We start from the raw sequence: 21,223 nt of genomic DNA on the forward strand, positions 1-21,223 counted from the left end.
CATTACATTACATTTTACGTTTTACTTAATTGGTTATATACAATTGGTGTCTACCAGATCTCATAATATATCCTACGTGGTGTTATCTGGTCAGCTATTTTTCGGATTTCTTCCCTTCTCAACATTTTAGTGTCATACTGGATTATTATTTATGGGATAGCACTTTCACTATACATTAGTTATTTTTAGGCATTTTATCCCTGTTCACAGTAATGTTTCATTCAATATTAGTTTTTTCCCCCTTTTTCTAGGCCTGGCTCAGTCAGCAATCATGCTCCGCTCATTTTGAAATTGTTTTTTGGATATACCCAATTTTATAATCACAACCCATCATTGTGGTTTGACTTTTAATGTGGATAACTTTCCCAAAGCTGGGATTCTGTAACTGGCCATCTACATCATGAAAATATAGCATTGTGAGTACTCATCATTCTCTCTTGTTGAATGTCAATACTTTGGTTCTGTATTTCCACCATTTAAAAAATTTCATGTAGTGATTAGTATTTTTGACAGATAAACCTGGAGATGCATCTATACTGATGTGTAACCGGTAGTTGCGAATAACGCACCTTCATACAGCTATGTGGCTTTTGGAAACACCTCATCATTCTTGTCTTTCTAATTGTTGTAATTTTTATGCCAATTTGAATGGCTACTGAGTGTTGCATGTTGTTACTATTATCATGACGTCTCTGGGCTGCTGTTGCCATACCCAGAAAGTTGTCTGTAGGTACATTCTAATTTTTTTTTTCATTTTCGCATTTGTAACACATTCTGGAAGTTTGTGTGACAGACTATGTTCTGCAATATTCGATGTTACTTGTTATGAGCACCAAACTACTATCGACATAAACCCGTCCGCGACAGCAGCGTCACCTGGCGATGAATGACTGCTAGTCAGACACATGGACAGTGCATGGAGTATCAGTGAGTGTCCTGTCAGTGTGGAGAACGAAGAAGGTGCGTGATCTATCTGCGTTTGACTGAGGACAGATTGTGACGGCCTGGATGCTTGGCACGAGCATTCCAGAAACTGCAAGACTTGTTCAGTGTTCGAGGAGAGCCGTGGTGAGTGTCTTCAACTGCTGGTGAAACCAAGGGGAAACCACATCCATACGTCGAGGGTTGGGGAGCACCCTCATTACAGATGTCAGGCATCAGGCTGGGCAGACTTGTAAAACAAGACAGGCGGCGAACTGTGGCCGAACTAACATCAGAATTTAGAACTGGGCAGAGTATATGTGTGTCTGAAAACACAATGCACTGAACACTCCTAACGATGGGTTTCTGCCACTGATGACCCATGAATGTGCCACTGTTAGCTGGCTGTCGGTGCAGTGACAGAGTGTTACATGGTCTATGAATCCTGATACCTTCTGCATCATGCTGAAGCGAGGGCGCGAATCCGTCGTCTTCCAGGGGAACAGCTCCTTGACACCTGTACTGCGGGACACAGAGAAGCTGACAGCGGCTCCATTATGCTCTGGGGTACATTTATGTGGCCATCCATAGGTCCAGTGGAGCTTGTGCAGGGCACCATGCCCACCAAGGCAAATCGTACACTGACGGCAGACCGCATACACCCCTTCATGACGATCATACTTCCCAACGGCAGTGGCATTTTTGAACATGTTAATGCGACATGTCACAAGGCCAGGAGTGTGATGGAGTGGTTTGAGGAACACAGCGGCGAGTTCCAATTGATGTGCTGGCCCTCCAACTCGGCAGATCTGATCCCTATTGAACGCATCTGGGACGTGATTAAAAGTGACGTCAAAGATCATCATCCCCCTCCCCGATACTTACAGGACTTAGATGACTTTTGTGTGTGCAGACGTGGTGCCAGCTCCTTCCAGCGACCTACTATGGCGTCATTGCTTTGATTCCACAATGTGTCGTCGCTGTTATCCATACCAAAGATAGACATACCAGCTGTTACGTAGGTGTCATAATGTTCTGGTTGATCAGCATATATAAGAACATGCTCCCTCAGTAGTGAATTCCTTCCATTATGTGACAGATGAAATTTCTGCGAGTGTAACAACCTGAAATGACATTTATATTCCTCTTCGTCACATGTATTTGACCGTTTTTCCGAATATGTTGCGATTTCTGAGGGCGTACTTAGACAGGAATCTAAGAGCACAACTTAAATTATCGCTAATGAAATGGTCAGCAATATATAGTCTTGCTTGTCACATAATTTGTTGGCCAAGACAAAGATCGCATCGCAAGAGCTAGGAGCATCATGTGATTGATTTCTGATTTCAGTCTAGTGCCAGAAGTACTTCTGATTTTTATCAACAACTTACATATGGAAGGTGTTTCACAATTCACGTTAAACACGCCTAGTGGTTTTAAAGGGGCCGATTACATGGTGATGTTACAAGCTTTCTAGGGTGATGGAGAAGGATAATGTATCAATTTGAGGTAAGGGTCTCTGTAATGGAAGCGAATGGGTCGAAATTTATAAGCGAAAACCGTTCTGGTACATCTGGCAGTGGAATATATGTACTCGTACTGTTGTTGCTAAGATTGTAGTGCATACAGCATTAAGAGGTGGTAGTATGGACCAAAAAAGAAAAAAACGTTAAGAAACATGAGCTGTAAAAAGTGTACCTTAAGAGCTATGAGCACTTGTTCGATAGGGGAAATGTGTTTCACAGCATCAAAGATGAGCAAGTGCTCATCCTCGGGTATGGATTTTAGAGCCCATGTTTACTATGTATCTTTTCCTTGTTTTGGTCCATACTACCATCTCTGAAAGTTGCCTGCCATAGAATCTTAGTAACAACAGTACCAGTACACGTATTCCTCTGTCAGAGGTTTCAGAATTGTTCTCACCTATAACTTTCGATTCGTGAGTTTCTGGTATGGGGACCCTTACCTCGAAATGATCCTTCTGCATCATCCTACAAAGTCTGTAACATCATCACGGATTCACCCTGTATGTACATCTGGTTACAGGTGCTGGCACCTGTAACTTCGTCACTCTGTAGTGTCGTTGGATAACGTTTCTGGACATGGGTAAAACATAATCTACTAAGTCCCCTATAGAACCACGTGAAGTGTGTAACATGAATTGTGAAACACCTTGTATATGATTATATACCTTTTTGATTTCTTGTCACTCATGGCGTCTAGGGCCAAGAGAAATGGGAATTCAAAGTTAGCTATGAATCTGATAGATATCGCTACAGTTATGCTGCCACGATCATTTGCGAGTCCAGGCTGATGATTTCTGCTGTTTAGCTTGGGAGAAGCCAGTTCAGCTTTCAAGCAATGGTACGTTGAAGGTTTATCAAAAACATGTTACTCTTTTTTACAGTTGTTATAATTAAATATCAATTAATGACATATTGGCGTTATATTACATTAATATTTATTCCGTAAATCATGAATACAACATTTCGTAGTGATGTGGAATGTCTCACTGTAACATATTTTCCTTACACAATATAATAATTATTATTACTTTTACAGACACTACTTCATATCTAAAAATTGATCTATTGAGTGGAATGCATTGTCATTCAGAAATTCTTTTAATTTGTTTAAAATGTTGGTTGGTTGTCTGTCAAACTTTTAGTGCTGTTTGGCATAATTCACCCATTTCTGTGCCAAAGTCAGATTTAACCCAGAATAGTGAAGATCATCCTTTCTACTAGTGTTTTAGTTATACACTTCGCTATTTTTTGAATTGGGATGGGTTATTAACAAAAAAAATTGGTTAGAGTATACATGTGCTGTGAAGCTTCTGTGCATATCCTGAGTTCCTTAAATAAATAACTGCAATGTGATCTTGGGTAGGCCCCAACTATTGTTTGGATTACACGCTTTTGTGCAATGAATACTTTTTCTCTTAATCATGAATTACCCCAAAGTATGATGATACGTAAACAGCGAATGAAAATAGGCATAGTGGATTAATTTACTGATATGTTTACCATCAAAATTTTCAATAACCCAAACAGCATAAGTAGCTGAACCTAAACATTTCAGAAGATCATGAATGTGTTTCTTCTAATTCAATTTATCATCAGTGCACACATCCAGAAATTTTGAATATTCTGTTTTAGCAACAGACTTCCTTTCAAAGTCTATATTTATCAATGGTGTTATGTCATTTACTGTACAAAATTGTAACTACTGTGACTCCTCAAAATCTAGTGAGAGTCCATTTGCAGAGAAGCACTTTACAATTTTCTGAAAAACATTACTTACAATTTCGTCAGCTGATTCTTGTTTGTTGGGCATGATTACTGTACTTGTATCAGCTTTATGAATATATTAATATATATATTAGTATTACAGGTAACTCTAAAATATTTCTGTTTGCTGATGACACTAGCTTGGTAGTAAAGGACGCCGTGCGCAACATTGGCCCAGTTTCAAATAGAGCAGTTCATGACCTAAGTTCATGGCATGTAGAAAAAAAACTAACTCTAAATCACAGTAAGACTCAGTTTTTACAGTTTCTAACACACAATTCAACATAACCTGACATTTTAATTTCACAGAATAGGCATGTGATTAGCGATACTGAACAGTTCACATTTCTAGGTGTTCAGATAGATAGTAAACTGTTGTGAAAGCCCACATTCAGGATCTTGTTGAAAGACTTAATGCTGCTATTTTTACTATTTGAATGGTATCTGAAGTGAGTGATCGTCTGTGAAGAAAATTAAACTTTGCTTATTTTCATTCGCTTATGTTGTATGGTATTATATTTTGGTGTAACTCTTCCCATTCTAAAAGGATATTTTTGGCTCAGAAACGGGCGGTTCAGGCAATAAGTGCTGTAAGTTACGACCCTCTTGTCAACCCCTGTTCACGAGTCTGGATTTTTGACAATGGCCTTTCAGTATATCTATATATTCCTTACTGTCATTTCTTGTTAACAATATTAGCTTATCCCCAATAACAAGCAGCTTTCTCTGAGTTAATACCCGGCAGAAATCAAACCTACATTTGGATCGGACTTCCTTAACTCTTGTGCAAAAAGATGTGTAGTATACTGCTGCATCCATTTTCAATAGGCTACCTCTCGAATTCAAAAATCTTAGCAGTTATCCACACGCTTTCAAATCGAAACTGAAGAGTTTCCTCATGGGTCACACCTTCTATTCCGTCGAGGAGTTCCTTGAAAAATTAAGCTGTTCTTGTTGTATTGTTGACTGCATTTACATAAACTTATGGATTGACATTTTTGGGTTCATAAACGAGTTGTATTTTTTTTGTTATTACTTTTATGTTGTAATTTCATATACTGGCATGTTCCATGACCTTGGTGATTTGCTCAACAATTTGGTCCTACGAAACTTGGCGTGTCAATAAATAAATAAATAATCAATAAGGGACCCCAGACTGAACCCTGTGGGACATTGTTTTTGATATCTCCTCAGTTAAATGACTCTACTGATTTTTGTAGACTAGCTGTACCGTTAATTTTATCATTCTGCATTCTTAAATATGAATTAATATGAATTAAACCATTTGTGCACTGTCCCACTCATACCACAATACTTAAGTTTCTCTAAAAGAATTCCATGATTCACAGATTTAAAAGCCTTTGAGAGATCACAGCATTTAACATTTGATGAATAAAAGCATTATAGCATTTTCTGTTGAAAAGCCTATCTTTAAACCAAACTGACATTTTGTTAGTACTAATTTCTACAAATATGTGATGCTGTCCATGAACACATTACTTTTTCCAGAATGTTTGATAAAACTGTCAGAAGTGGGAATGGGCAGTAGTTGCTAGTATCAGCCCTATCCCCTTTTTCATGCAACAGTTTTACAATAGCTTATTTCAGTCGATTTGGCGAAATGCCCTGCTTCAGTGAGTTACGACATATGTGGGTGAGAATTCTACTAAGTTGTTGGGAACAGTCTTTTAGTATTCTGCTGGGAATACCATCAATTCCATGTGAGTTTTTATTTTTGAGTGAATTTATTATTTTCCTAATTTAAGTAATAGAGGTGGGCTCGATTTCACTTTTGCCAAATTGCATAGGTATTGCCTCTTCCTTATAATTGCCTTGCATTTCCTAATGAATATTTGGAACCTATTTCTCCATAACACTTTATATATATATATATATATATATATATATAATCAGTTGGTCCTACTGAGAAATTCATCAATGGAGTAGAAGGAGTTGGCCACCAATAAATCCTTTAGGCTTCTCTTAGACTGAATTTCATTGGTTGTTAAGCTTTTTATGGCTGCTGGCAAGTTATTGAAAATGTGTATTCCTGAATAATGCTCTTCTTTTTGTACAAGACTAAGTGACTTTAGATCATTGTGAAGATTTTTATTAGTTCTAGTATTGATTCCGTGAATTGAGCTGTTGGTTTGAAAAAGTGATATATTTTTAATGACAAATTTCATTGAGGAGTAAATATATTGGGAAGCAGTAGTTAGTATCCCTAGTTCCCTAAACAGGCTTCTGCAGGATGTTCTTGAGTTCACACCACATATAACTCTTACTGCACGTTTTTGTGCTTGGCTTGATGAATTACCCCAAAAAATAATACCATATGACATTATGGAATGAAAGTAAGCACAGTATGCCAGCGCTTTCATTTTTATATCGCCTATGTCTGACACAATTCGCATTGCAAATAGAGATTTGTTAAGAAGCTTCAGCAGTTCTGTGGTGTGCTCCTCCCAGTTGAATTTATTATCAAGCTGTAATCCCAAGAATTTAACACTGTCCACTTCTTCTATCTGCTTGTCACTGTATGTTAGGCATATACTCATGGGACACCCCTTACAAGATCTGAACTGCATGTAGTGTGTTTTTTCAAAGTTTAGTGACAAAAAATTGGCTAGGAACCAGTGATGAATGTCCACAAATATTTTATTAGCTGACCTTCCTAAGACTACACTTGATTTGCTATTTATTGCAATGTTTGTATCATCAGCAAACAAAACGATCTTGGATCTGGTAATGTTACTGATGAAAAGTCATTGATATACACAAGAAAAAGTAAGGGCCCTAAAATGGAACCTTGTGGGACCCCACATGCAATTAGTTCCTTGTTGGATGATGCCTGATAGCTTGATACATGTCTCTTTCCTAGTAACACCCTTTGTTTCCTACCAGAGATATAAGATTTGATTCATTTTGCAGCATTTCCTGTTATACTATAATATTCTAATTTACTTAAAAAGATATTGTGATTCACACAGTCAAATAACTTTGACAGATCACAAAATATACCAGTTGACTTCAATTTTTTGTCTAATGAATTAAGCGCATTTTCACTGTAAATGTAGATAGCCTTCTCAATATCAGAACTCTTTAGACATCCGAACTGTGACTTTGACAGTATGTTATTTGAGATAAGATGGTTATAAAGCCGATTGTACATTACTTTTTCTTAAATTTGTGAGAATGCTGGCGAAAGTGAAATTGGACGGAAATTTGATACTATTTCTTCATCTCCCTTCTTAAACAGTGGCTTAACTTCAGCGTATTTTAACCATTCAGGAAATGTTCCACTGATAAACGACTGGTTTTACAGATAGATTAATATGTTACTTAACACAGAATCACATTCTTTAATTAACTTTGTTGATATTTCATCATACCAACTAGATATTTTTGATTTTAAAGCATTTATGATGGACATTATTTCTGCTGGGATAGTGAGGGTCAAATTCATATTATGGAAGCTACTTGAAATGTCTGGTTTGAGGTATTCCATAGCAACATCTAGAGAACCTGACAACTCCATATTTTCAGTAACAGTTACGAAATGTTTGTTAAAAAGTTCTGCAACGCTATACACATCTGTCACCAATGTATCATTTACTCTTAATGCTATTTGTCCCTCTTCATGTCTGGTTCTACCGGTCTCCTTCTTCACTATATCCCATATTGTCTTTATTTTGTTATCTGATATGACTATCTTTTCCTTGTTATATATTTGGTTTGATGTCTGTATTACAGTCTTTAATATTTTGCAGTATTTCTTGTAATGTGCTATAGCATCAACACTGGATTTGTTTTGGATTGACAGATACAGTTTTCCTTTTGTTTTACAAGATACCACTATTCCTTGAGTAATCCATGGTTTTTTTGTAGACTTTGCTCTAACTGTGGTAAGTTTTTGTGGAAAACGGTGTTCAAATAAGGTAAGCACTTTATTAGCAAAATTGTTATATTTTTCATTCATGCCATGACCACTGTAAACATCAGTCCAGTGAATGTCTTTGAGGAGTGTCCTAAAATAATCAATTTTTTGCTTATTGATTACCCTCTTGAGCTCAGATTTAACAGATTTTATATCCTGTTCAGTGTTGACATTTAAGAGAAGGAACTGCATGTCATGATCTGAGAGGCCATTGACTATTGATTTTGTAATATAATTTTGTTCATTGGACTTTTCTATAAAGATATTATCAATGGCTGTTTGTGAGCAATCGGCTACCCTAGTGGGAATCTTTACAGTGGGAATTAAGTTGAATGATGGTGTTACTAACTCAAATAAGATCTTATTGGAAGGGTCTTTAAGGAAATCTACATTGAAATCACCAGCAACCACTATTTATTTGTTTTCAGCTGTTAAATGGGCCAGTACACTTCAAGGTGGTTTACGAGCAGATTAAAGTTACCTGCAGGTGTCCAATATACACTTAATATTATGAAGGATTTTTTGTGAAATTCTACTTCTGTTGCACATGCTGTTCTAGGCAAAATTCATGAATGTCTATGTTCTTAAATTTATGACAGTTCCTGATGAATGTTGCAACTCCTCCTTACTCAATTTCTGATCTTCAATAGTGAGACGCTAACCTAAACCATGTAACACTTAAAAGTTCTATACCAGTGGTCACATGATGTTCAGAGAGACAGAATATGTCAGCTGGGTTTGAAGACTCGAATTCATATATGCAGATAATTAATTTATTAATTTTATTTCTCAGTCCTCGAATATTTTGATACAATAAAGATAGCTGACATTTCACAATGACTGAGTTAAAATTGGGTAGAGTTAAAATATCTGCTGACTGTTGAAAATTCTTAATAGCTGTTTATGCTGAAGTAATAAGCAAGAATTATGTTTTTTGGTTTCTTTCTCAAACTGAAGGTTTGTCTCAGTCGTAACTTCTCTTAAAATTTGGTTTCTTTCTGTCCTTGCTACCCTAAAAAAAGAATCTTTTCTGAACCTCATAACCACTGGTATTTTATCACTCATGATATTTTCTATCAGTGTGCTGCTTACGTCTACCACCCAGGTAGGAGAACCAGTAATTGATGTCAATTGAAAGAACCAAGTAATATCGCAGTTAGACTGTGGTAATATTTCAAGGGAAAGGTTTCTGTCTGACTCTTTCAGAAAATCTACATTGAAATTCCTACAAACACTAATTTCCAGAATGAGATTTTCACTCTGCCGCGGAGTGTGCGCTGATATGAAACTTCCTGGCAGATTAAAATTGTGTGCCCCACCGAGACTCGAAGTCGGGACCTTTGCCTTTCGCGGGCAAGTGCTCTACCAACTGAGCTTCCGAAGCACGACTCACGCCCGGTACTCACAGCTTTACTTCTGCCAGTACCTCGTCTCCCGAGTTCGAGTCTCGGTCGGGCACACATTTTTAATCTGCCAGGATGTTTCAAACACTAATTTGCTTCCTTCTGTCTGACAGACAGTACAACGGAGAATCCTAGTTTTTCAAAAATTGCTGAAAATTTCCGAATGGGGACAAATATACATCTACAATTATAATAGTATCATTATTTAGTTTAAGCTCACACGCACGTTCTTCTGTATGTTGCAATACACAGAACTTTTTAGTTCCTAAATTTTTCACCCTGTGATAAATTTTTACACATATAACAACTCCTCCTCTCATCAAAGTGCCCCTAATTACATGTGCTGGAAGCTTATATTCACTACATTTACATTTTTCATGCCAGTGGCTATATGGTGTTCAGACAGGCAAAGTACTCTTTTCCGCCCTTAATTTCAAAGTCTTCTAAAAAAACAAGACGCTAATCTACTTTGTTTTTTAATTCCCTGATATTCTGGTGCAAGATTTCAGATTATAGTTAAGATATAAGTTACCGTCTTATTTCGGGTAACTACTACGTAGTACAGTGCGAAGTCAAGCAGTTCAGGAGTAGAAAGAAGTAGCTTCGATGTTGAACATGAGAAAAAAAAAAAAATCGCATTTGCGTTTGTGAAAGAATCTTAGGTCGACCGCCAGCGATGTTACTTCACGGAGCAGTGAGCCCACAAGTGATTTGACGTATCAACTGATAGCAGACGGTTTTGTTGGTAGTAATGCAGAGGGTACTTTTTTTTTTATGGAGTGTATTGTAATTGTGCGAAATGTGTTGTGCGGCGACAGTGTGATTGCAACTACTGATGCAAATTTTTAGAAGTTTTATTTCGCTTTCAGTAAGACAGTTAATGTAATGGGCGAAAACATGGGTGTAATTCCAGTAGATAGCAGTGATTTTCCTGAAATTACGGAAACAGTATCAGATTTTACGAAAGAGCTTACAGTTACCGAGACGGACAATATAACAGTACAAGCGGAAGACTGTATAAATGTAGGTGTAAATTGTCTAGAAGAGGCCGAAGGTGACATTGTCTGCACTGAAGAAAAACGAAAGAAAAGACATAGGATAAGGAAGAGAAAGCCCAAGAACAAGAACGATACAGGCTCTGAAAGGTAGGCAATATTTAATAGAGAGTGTTCATAAGGTCCAAAGGTTGACACTAGTACTATACGTTCAACTCCAGCAGCATCTATTCTCTATTCATTAATGTTTTGAGGTAGTTGACATTTAGTATGACATCTTATTCATGTCATTTATTTCTACACAAAACTGGAGGTGACCTGAAAAATACACATGGGGACAAGCTGTTTCTTGCTAATTCATTGCACCAGCATTTATTTTTAATGCTTTTCTTCGCCTAAAACAAGCAGAAAGATATATAGAATTTGCTCCTGGTTTTTTATGTGTGATTATTACAGTCATGTTTTTAAAAAATCAGACTAACTTTATTGCAATATAGTGATGGAAAGCTGTTGGACACCATTTCAGAACAAGTAGTGATTCAGATCACCATTGTAACTTTTCGATAATCTGATGTGTGCTGTGTAGGTAAATAAGTTATGATGAACAGTGTGGTGTCCTCAGTAGAATTGTTAGTGGTACCACACTAGGCCTATATAGTTCCCATGCTAATAGAATTTGCACTGCAAAAAACTATTTTTGTTACTAGTGTCCAATTGGAGGATTCTTTCTGTTTTATATTTGTCATTCTTATGTGCATTATAATTGGAATTAAGGTAAAGTTTTGAATATGGCTAGATAAGACAAATTGGGCAATGAATATATCATAAGGCCTCTGAATAATGAATGGTAAAAACTGAACTGCTATGTTTCTAACTTCTGTATAACTCAAATGATGTTTATATTTTATTGCTACCTAAATGTTTACTTAGACACATCGATTATTTATACTCAAGAAGGTGGTATCAATTTGAAATAAGTATTAATAGGTCTACTTATACTTGGATTCTCCAATCCTCATTTATGTTTAATTGGAGCATTTATATTCATTCTGTGTTAGTCATTCAGCATTAATGCCTGTGAGAGACTTTGTCAGTATGCTTAACCTACTGATTTTATAAAAATATATTTCTTCATTGCTCATATGTGAAATGGGTTAGGCCTAGCTAACAAGAAGGTGCAACTTTACCTTGAATGATTTGATTTGCCCTGCAGACACACATCTCTCTCTCTCTCTCTCTCTCTCTCTCTCTCTCTCTTTAAGTGTTCAGAGATGTAAAATTGTGCTCTTAACAAAATGAAAAAAACATAGTATCATATGACTGTAATATCAGTGAGTTACTGTTGAAATCGGCCAACTCATATGTTCCCCTGTGTGAAACACTTTGTAGGGATATAAAGTGGAATGATCACATAGTGTCAGTCGTAGGTAAAACAGATTGTAGAGTTAAGTTCAGTGGTAGAATACTGGGGAAGTGCAATCAGTTTGCTAGGAGATTGCTTACAGATTACTCAAGCGACCGGTTCTAGAATGTTTGTGGGACCTGTATGAAGTAGGACTAATGGGTAGTGCAGATGGTCACAGGTTTGTTTGATCCATGGGAGAATGTCACGGAGACACTGAAGGAAGTCAACTGGAAGACTCTTGTAGATAGACGTAAACTATTGTGAGAAAGTCTGTTAATAGAGATTCAAGAACTGGCTTTGAATGATGGCACTAGGAATGTAATGCAACCCTTCATGTATCGCTCACACAGTGATCGTGAGGAAAGGTTACGTTATCAATGCGGCAGAAATGGCTACTTCCAGTGTATGCAAAATAACGACAGTAAAGCCACTGCATGCTTCCACCAAAACCATGGAAAATTGGGGGTTTAGGGTGGGGGCAAACTAAATATGCAACTATAAAAGAACACTGCATCACCCCAAAACAAATAGGCCTAACATAAAAAAAAAAAAAATACAGCACTCTGCTACATCAACAAAACCACAGGAATCGGACACTTCTCTTGACCTGTATAGCACAACTGCAGCTACAGATACCAAGAAAACAACACCTGCAACTCCAAAAGTGGAATTGGAAGTTTCCTTTGACCGACATAGCTCAACTGCAGCTGTTGATACCAAAATCGCAACATTCACAACTCCAAAAAGTGGAACCAAATCCCCAACAACTCAGAAACCCAAATACACCATATTCACAATACCCATTAAAATACAGACAACCTACCATGATATACAACACTAAAAGCATCACAGTTACTATAGAATAAAACCAAAACACGCACACACTCTCTCTCTCTCTCTCTCTCTCTCTCTCTCTCTCTCTCTCTCTCTCTCTCTCTCTCTCTCTCTGACAATGCCAAATATACATGTTCCTAGCCCGGATCACCGGAACTGTCATCACCCTTGTGTTGTTGCCACAGATGTGAAACCTAACATATTCAGCAATAAGACCTAACTTCTGTAGAAACTGTATAACACACATCATATCAAAACCCGTCTCGGAGTGTAATGCTACGTTCCTGAACTTCACTGTCGTCTCTCTCTACGTAACAAAAAAGCAATTAAAAAATTAGTCTTCTTTCCCACAACAAACACCAAACTAAACAGACATAACAAAATCGCCAAACACATAAAGAAAATCCCTTAATAACTCACTCGTGGAAGCATCTTATGTGGAGGGGTTTCTTGTTAGAGAAGTCTACACATGGGGCTTGAGATGTCGTGTTGATGACACTTTGGTTTAAATTTTTATTGTTTTATGTATGTGTTTTGTGCATAATTTTGTGTTTCGTGCTTATTGAAATTGGTGTTAGTGCATTCTTTTTTATACATATTTGAGTAGTGGTGTTAGTTGTTACCGGCCGGGGTGGCCGAGCGGTTCTAGGCGCTACAATCTGGAACCGCGCGACCACTACGGTTGCAGGTTCGAATCCTGCCTCTGGCATGGATGTGTGTGATGTCCTTAGTTTAGTTAGGTTTAAGTAGTTCTAGGGGACTGATGACCTCAAAAGTTAAGTCCCATAGTGCTCAGAGCCATTTGAACCATTTTGTTAGTTGTTGGTATTTGTGTCAGATTGTGATTGATGGGTGTTGTGGAGTTTTTTACTCGTACATTGGTGTTGATAAGGTGAGATTTTCAGTGTTAATCATATGGGTGAGTTGTGGTTTTGTGGTACCGTGGACTTTGCTTTTAGGTGTTTAGGTCTAGTGTTAGATATCAGATTTGTTGAGTTGTGTGTGGTGTTGTGATATTGTGGATTTAGTTTGAACTGTATATTTGAAGAGAAGTTTCTGGTACAGTGTTTTGGAACTGTGTGTTGGTCTATGGTATTGTGGACTTCATATTAACTATATAATATAATCCAGGTACTATTTCCATTACCATTTTTTATACCTTTTTAAGTTAATTAGCACTGATGTTAGCCATTCATGTCATTGTGCATGCAAATTCAAGCGGCATGCCAGTTGCAGTTGCCATGATTTGCATTTTCATAGCATAGATAATAGTGTGCAAGACTGCTCGTCCTTTGCATCCTTGATACCATCCTGTGTCCAATTTTTCTATTGCCCTCTTGTTCGGTTCTAGGAAACCAAATGAAGAATGCATTTGGTGACATGGTCTCTGGTGGGCCACTTGAATTTGTGTTCTTAATGGCCCATTTGGCTAACTTAATTTCTAATTAACCAGATGAGAGCTATTTCAATGTTTCATTTGTTGGGCTTTTCCAGCGCACCCCTGCCTGTAACACATGACAGAAATAAGTGTTTCCCACAATGTGCATCATATTTTTTTTTTATTTAGTATGGTTGAGTGATAGTGTTGGTATTGTCTGTTGTTTATTTCTCTAGGGTATGGGCAAGCACTTGAACAGTAATATACTTCCTTGTGGAGCTGTTTCCACTGGAACACTGGCCTTTTCTGCCTCATTCAGCTTTTATAGCTAATTTGTAATGCACTATTATCACTTTGTAATTATACTATAACCCTGTATCTCCCCCCACCCCCTCCCCAACCTCCAGATTACTGCTTCTGTACTATGTGGCAGTCACATTCTGATCTGAGCTGCGGAAGATGGTGGTCATTTGTGCACGAATTGTGCTTGCTACTGTGACAAATGTGTGTCTGTTTCTGGCCAAAAGGTAAATGAATAACAATCTTTTTGTTGTTCCTATCTGTACTCAGTATGTCAGCTTTATTGTGAGTAGCAATCTATCTTTTTCCCTTTATTGTCCTAAGTGATATTTTGGAGGTAATGCGTATGTATTTGCTACTGTCTCTTGCCACTCCAAAGCTTTGGTGTTCACAGTTTGGCAATAACTTTCACCAATTTCACAAATGCCTGAATGTGGGAAATGTTGACATATGATGGGGGTATTTCAACTCAAAAGAAGAGGGCATTGTTTTGTTCATGAGTCACCTTATATGAGGGGCAGGGAACATTAAATTGAATTGAAAATGGAGTTGGTGGCATAACTTGACTAAAAGAATCCTGCGGCATTAAGGAATATCACTTTAGCAAGAACAGGAGGTTCAGAGAGTAAAAATTGTAGGTTTACACCAATGCTTGATTGTAGTAAGTAAGTTACAATGGATGTAGATTGCAGTAGTTGTGCACAGGATAGACAATAGTGGAGAGCTGCATCAAATCTCCACTGAAAACCACAACTACTACTCTGTGAATGGTGTTATAAATGCCACAGATTCGGGGAAGTACTTTCTTCTTGCTTGTAAACTATTCTCTTTAATTACAAAAACTACCAATGTAAAACTCAATGTACTTATTTTATGTCCACCAATTGCGCACATGGCAGGCTCATATTCCCAGGACAGAGCAATCCACAGATGATTACAGATAGCGTTGATCCCATATCCAATAAAAATTTGCGCGCCTTGCCTTTTACCTCAGTGGTAACAAAACATTCTGCCACTTCCACCACTCATTGTTCTGTGGTTGTTATATTCACTGGGGTCACTGCCTAGGGATCAGAGAACTCCAGTAACCATCCATCTATATCTGGCATATTATACTCACACATGTGTTCCTACCATTCCCATTGTACTTACAGAAATGATGTCCCTGATCAATATGTATATCAGGTATGCTGAAATCTCCTACATATGCTGCAGAAGGTAGTGTTACACTATCTCCTAAAGTGAACCATTTGTCTGCAGATATAATGGCAAAAAACCTACCACTTCCTTATGCTCTGTGCCAAAACTGTGGCAGTCAGTACAGATTCATGCATCATTTTCACCAACCACCTCAACTCCCAAACCTATGGCAATAGCTGAGAGGTCAACACTGGTGCATCTGGAATAACCTTGAGATTTGCTTCCTGTAGTGCCATCAGAGACTGGCTCATCAACCAAGATGCACTCCCAAAATGGAGCAGATCCACAGCCCGACATCAGCCATTGGTCGAAAGTGTCACGGGTGTCAAGTCACAGAATAGTCCAGTTATCACCTTCAGATGTTAAAACTGAAAAATTCCAACTAGAGCCCAAACCCTGCATAAATAATAAGAAAGGAATAACAAAATAAATACCTAAACCAAAATGTAATTTAGTTGTTGCAACCAATCTGACCACCACTTTGAATGCAGATGAGCCTGTATGCAGTATAAGGACAACACTCAGTTGTGTCACAGTGCTTAGCACATTGGAGACGCATTCGGGAGGATGACAGTTAAATGATGACGGTTAAAATCCCAATCTGACCATCCTGATTTATATCAGCCTGATGGTTTCACTAAATTGTGCCAGTTAAATGCCAGGATGGTTTGTTTGAAAAGGTGTGGTCATTTTCCTTCCCCATTGTTGAACCATTCTGAACACGTGCTGTGTATGTAATGACCATGATGTCACTGAGACTGATCCTAATCTTCCTTGCATTTATCCTACTAGGCACATTAGGTGATCACCTTCCCCATGTCAGAAATTACTGTAACTTTTGCAAAAACTGAAGAAATACCAAGAAGACATCTGGATGAGTCTGCATACGTTCAAACACTTTTAGAAAGCAAGTGCCGCTTGATGCAATAATAGAATCAATAGCCAACCATGGCCAATTGTGTGTTGAGGTAACAAGCCTTGTGGAACAGTTATTCAGGGATTTTAACATCAGCAGGCACTTGCGGAACAGGACAACTAAGAAAAAAACATAGGATAACTATTAGAAAGCTTAACCTCTGAATTAGAACTCTACTTGCTAAACACAGGAGCTTTAATATATTTTAGTGCTGCGTACGGTTATAGCTCAACAATATATCTCATAATATGTAACCCTAGCCTCACCCCTGCAACAGAGATGAAGGGTCATGGAGACTTCTATGATAGTTGCCACTTCCCAAACATGCTAGCCTCTGCAGACCAAAGAGAAAATGAATTCATACCAAGTTGGTCTCGTAGATGAGCGTACACCTCCAAAGCACAGTTTAACATCAGCTAGGAGAAAGTATTGTTCATAGTGGTAAAGATGGTGGTGAGCTCCTTATACTTCTCTTTGTGTACTTGAAAACCTTTTCTTATTCCATAGGATATTGAATGAACATTAACACAAGATGTAAACTCTCGGACTTCTACTGACAAATATACCGAATTGAGTTGTGTGAGGAAGCCAGCATATGTTTTTCCAATATGAGTTCTCCATAGTGGAAGAGCTCAGAAATGTTGACAATTTAAAAAAAAAAATCATATGTAATGTGTTATTTGAATAAAGAGGGCACTGTGATGCCTATGTAATGTAATAACCTGGCTTTGCTGCATGTGGTTGTAAGCTGCAAGCTCAGTTTAACATTTGTTCATTAGCTGTTATGTTCTTTTGTATTGACACCATTTTGAAGTTGTAATATTTGTTTTTATTTCATGAGTGTTCAAGATTTTAATATTGGGTATGTACGGAGTAGGTTTAATAATGAATAGGAAAATAGGAATGCGGGTAAGCTACTACAAACAGCATAGTGAACGCATTATTGTGGCCAAGATAGATACGAAGCCCACACCTACTACAGTAGTACAAGTTTATATGCCAACTAGCTCTGCAGATGATGAAGAAATTGAAGAAATGTATGATGAAATAAAAGAAATTATTCAGATTGTGAAGGGAGACGAAAATTTAATAGTCATGGGTGACTGGAATTCGAGTGTAGGAAAAGGGAGAGAAGGAAACATAGTAGGTGAATATGGATTGGGGGACAGAAATGAAAGAGGAAGCCGCCTGGTAGAATTTTGCACGGAGCACAACATAATCATAACTAACACTTGGTTTAAGAATCATGAAAGAAGGTTGTATACATGGAAGAACCCTGGAGATACTAAAAGGTATCAGATAGATTATATAATGGTAAGACAGAGATTTAGGAACCAGGTTTTAAATTGTAAGACATTTCCAGGGGCAGATGTGGACTCTGACCACAATCTATTGGTTATGACCTGTAGATTAAAACTGAAGAAACTGCAAAAAGGTGGGAATTTAAGGAGATGGGACCTGGATAAACTAAAAGAACCAGAGGTTGTACAGAGATTCAGGGAGAGCATAAGGGAGCAATTGACAGGAATGGGGGAAATAAATAAAGTAGAAGAAGAATGGGTAGCTTTGAGGGATGAAGTAGTGAAGGCAGCAGAGGATCAAGTAGGTAAAAAGACGAGGGCTAGTAGAAATCCTTGGGTAACAGAAGAAATGGTGAATTTAATTGATGAAAGGAGAAAATATAAAAATGCAGTAAGTGAAACAGGCAAAATGGAATACAAACGTCTCAAAAATGAGATCAACAGGAAGTGCAAAATGGCTAAGCAGGGATGGATAGAGGACAAATGTAAGGATGTAGAGGCCTATCTCACTAGGGGTAAGATAGATACCGCTTACAGGAAAATTAAAGAGACCTTTGGAGATAAGAGAACGACTTGTATGAATATCAAGAGCTCAGATGGAAACCCAGTTCTAAGCAAAGAAGGGAAAGCAGAAAGGTGGAAGGAGTATATAGAGGGTCTATACAAGGGCGATGTACTTGAGGACAATATTATGGAAATGGAAGAGGATGTAGATGAAGATGAAATGGGAGATACGATACTCCGTGAAGAGTTTGACAGAGCACTGAAAGACCTGAGTCGAAACAAGGCCCCGGGAGTAGACAATATTCCATTGGAACTACTGACGGCCGTGGGAGAGCCAGTCCTGACAAAACTCTACCATCTGGTGAGCAAGATGTATGAAACAGGCGAAATACCCTCAGACTTCAAGGAGAATATAATAATTCCAATCCCAAAGAAAGCAGGTGTTGACAGATGTGAAAATTACCGAACTATCAGCTTAATAACTCACAGCTGCAAAATACTAACACGAATTCTTTACAGACGAATGGAAAAACTAGTAGAAGCCAACCTCGGGGAAGATCAGTTTGGATTCCGTAGAAACACTGGAACACGTGAGGCAATACTGACCTTACGACTTATCTTAGAAGAAAGATTAAGGAAAGGCAAACCTACGTTTCTAGCATTTGTAGACTTAGAGAAAGCTTTTGACAATGTTGACTGGAATACTCTCTTTCAAATTCTAAAGTTGGCAGGGGTAAAATACAGGGAGCGAAAGGCTATTTACAATTTGTACAGAAACCAGATGGCAGTTATAAGAGTCGAGGGACATGAAAGGGAAGCAGTGGTTGGGAAGGGAGTAAGACAGGGTTGTAGCCTGTCCCCGATGTTGTTCAATCTGTATATTGAGCAAGCAGTAAAGGAAACAAAAGAAAAATTCGGAGTGGGTATTAAAATTCATGGAGAAGAAATAAAAACTTTGAGGTTCGCCGATGACATTGTAATTCTGTCAGAGACAGCAAAGGACTTGGAAGAGCAGTTGAATGGAATGGACAGTGTCTTGAAAGGAGGATATAAGATGAACATCAACAAAAGCAAAACAAGGGTAATGGAATGTAGTCTAATTAAGTCGGGTGATCCTGAGGGACTTAGATTAGGAAATGAGGCACTTAAAGTAGTAAAGGAGTTTTGCTATTTGGGGAGCAAAATAACTGATGATGGTCGAAGTAGAGAGGATATAAAATGTAGGCTGGCAATGGCGAGGAAAGCGTTTCTGAAGAAGAGAAATTTGTTAACATCGAGTATTGATTTAAGTGTCAGGAAGTCATTTCTGGAAGTATTCGTATGGAGTGTAGCCATGTATGGAAGTGAAACATGGACGATAAATAGTTTGGACAAGAAGAGAATAGAAGCTTTCAGAATGTGGTGCTACAGAAGAATGCTGAAGATTAGATGGGTAGATCACATAACTAATGAGGAAGTATTGAATAGGATTGGGGAGAAGAGAAGTTTGTGGCACAACTTGACCAGAAGAAGGGATCGGTTGGTAGGACATGTTCTGAGGCATCAAGGGATCACCAATTTAGTATTGGAGGGCAGCGTGGAGGGTAAAAATCGTAGGGGGAGACCAAGAGATGAATACACTAAGCAGATTCAGAAGGATGTATGTTGCAGTAAGTACTGGGAGATGAAAAAACTTGCACAGGATAGAGTAGCATGGAGAGCTGCATCAAACCAGTCTCAGGACTGAAGACCACAACAACAACTATGTATCGTTACAGTAATGTACTTATTGTGACTAATATCTGTAATATATTATAAGGTCTTCATGTCTGATTTTATGTCATACTTTTTTAGCACTGAAGATGGTCACACAGTAGCTTAAATTGATTTGCTGTAATAAGTGATTTGAAACATCTTACAACCATTGCTGCCAATTTTCTTGTTTATAATACTAATATTGCACCCATTGAGCAAGATTTTAGAAGTTTTATTTCGCTTTCAGTAAGACAGTTAATGTAATGGGCGAAAACATGGGTGTAATTCCAGTAGATAGCAGAGATTTTTCTGAAATTACGGAAACATTATCAGATGTTGCGAAAGAGCTTACAGTTACCGAGACAGACAATATAACAGTAAAACCGGAAGACTTGATAAATGTTGGTGCAAGTTGTCTAGAAGAGGCCGAAGGTGACATTGTCTGGACTGAAGTAAAATGAAAGAAAAGACATAGGATAAGGAAGAGAGAGCCCGAGAACAAGAACGCTACAGGCTCTGAAAGGTAGGCAATATTTAATAGAGAGTGTTCATAAGGTCGAAAGGTGGAACTCGTCACTGTACGTTCGACAACTCCAGCAGCATCTATTCTCTATTCATTAATGTTCTGAGATAGTTGACATTTAGTATGACATCTTATTCACGTCATTTATTTCTACACGGAACTGGAGGTGACCAGCAAAAACGACATGGGGGCCAGCTGTTTCTGGCTAATTCACTGGACCAGCATTTTATTTTTAAGGCTTTTGTTTGTCTAAAACAAGCTGAATGATATATAGAATTTGCTCCTGGTTTTTTACAATCATGTTTTAAAAAAATCAGACTAACTTAACTGCAATATAATAATGGAAAGCTGTTGGACATCATTTCAGAACAAGTAGTGATTCAGATCACCATTGCTACTTTTCAATAATCTGATGTCTGTTTTTTAGGTGTATAAGTTATGTTGAACAATGTGGTGTGCAAGTTCTGGTAGTGAAGTCCATTACTAGACAAGTGTCCTCAACAGAGTTGTTAGTGGTACTACACTAGGCCTATACAGGTTGGTCCATTAATCATGACCGGGCCAAATATCTCACGAAAGAAG

General features: G+C 38.0%; 1 protein-coding gene across 1 annotated transcript in view; it reads left to right on the forward strand.

Annotated features, from left to right (window-relative positions):
- Positions 1–10,297: 10,297 nt before the first annotated feature.
- LOC124607412 (DIS3-like exonuclease 2) overlaps positions 10,298–21,223 on the forward strand; it is a 198,625-nt gene continuing 187,699 nt past the window's right edge. The window contains exon 1 of the mRNA XM_047139737.1: positions 10,298–10,696. Coding sequence (XP_046995693.1) covers positions 10,437–10,696 — 260 coding nt within the window. The 5' untranslated portion in view covers positions 10,298–10,436. The remainder of the gene's footprint in view (positions 10,697–21,223) is intronic.

This window comes from Schistocerca americana, chromosome 3, assembly GCF_021461395.2.
Source record: "Schistocerca americana isolate TAMUIC-IGC-003095 chromosome 3, iqSchAmer2.1, whole genome shotgun sequence".
NCBI classification, from domain to species: domain Eukaryota; kingdom Metazoa; phylum Arthropoda; class Insecta; order Orthoptera; family Acrididae; genus Schistocerca; species Schistocerca americana.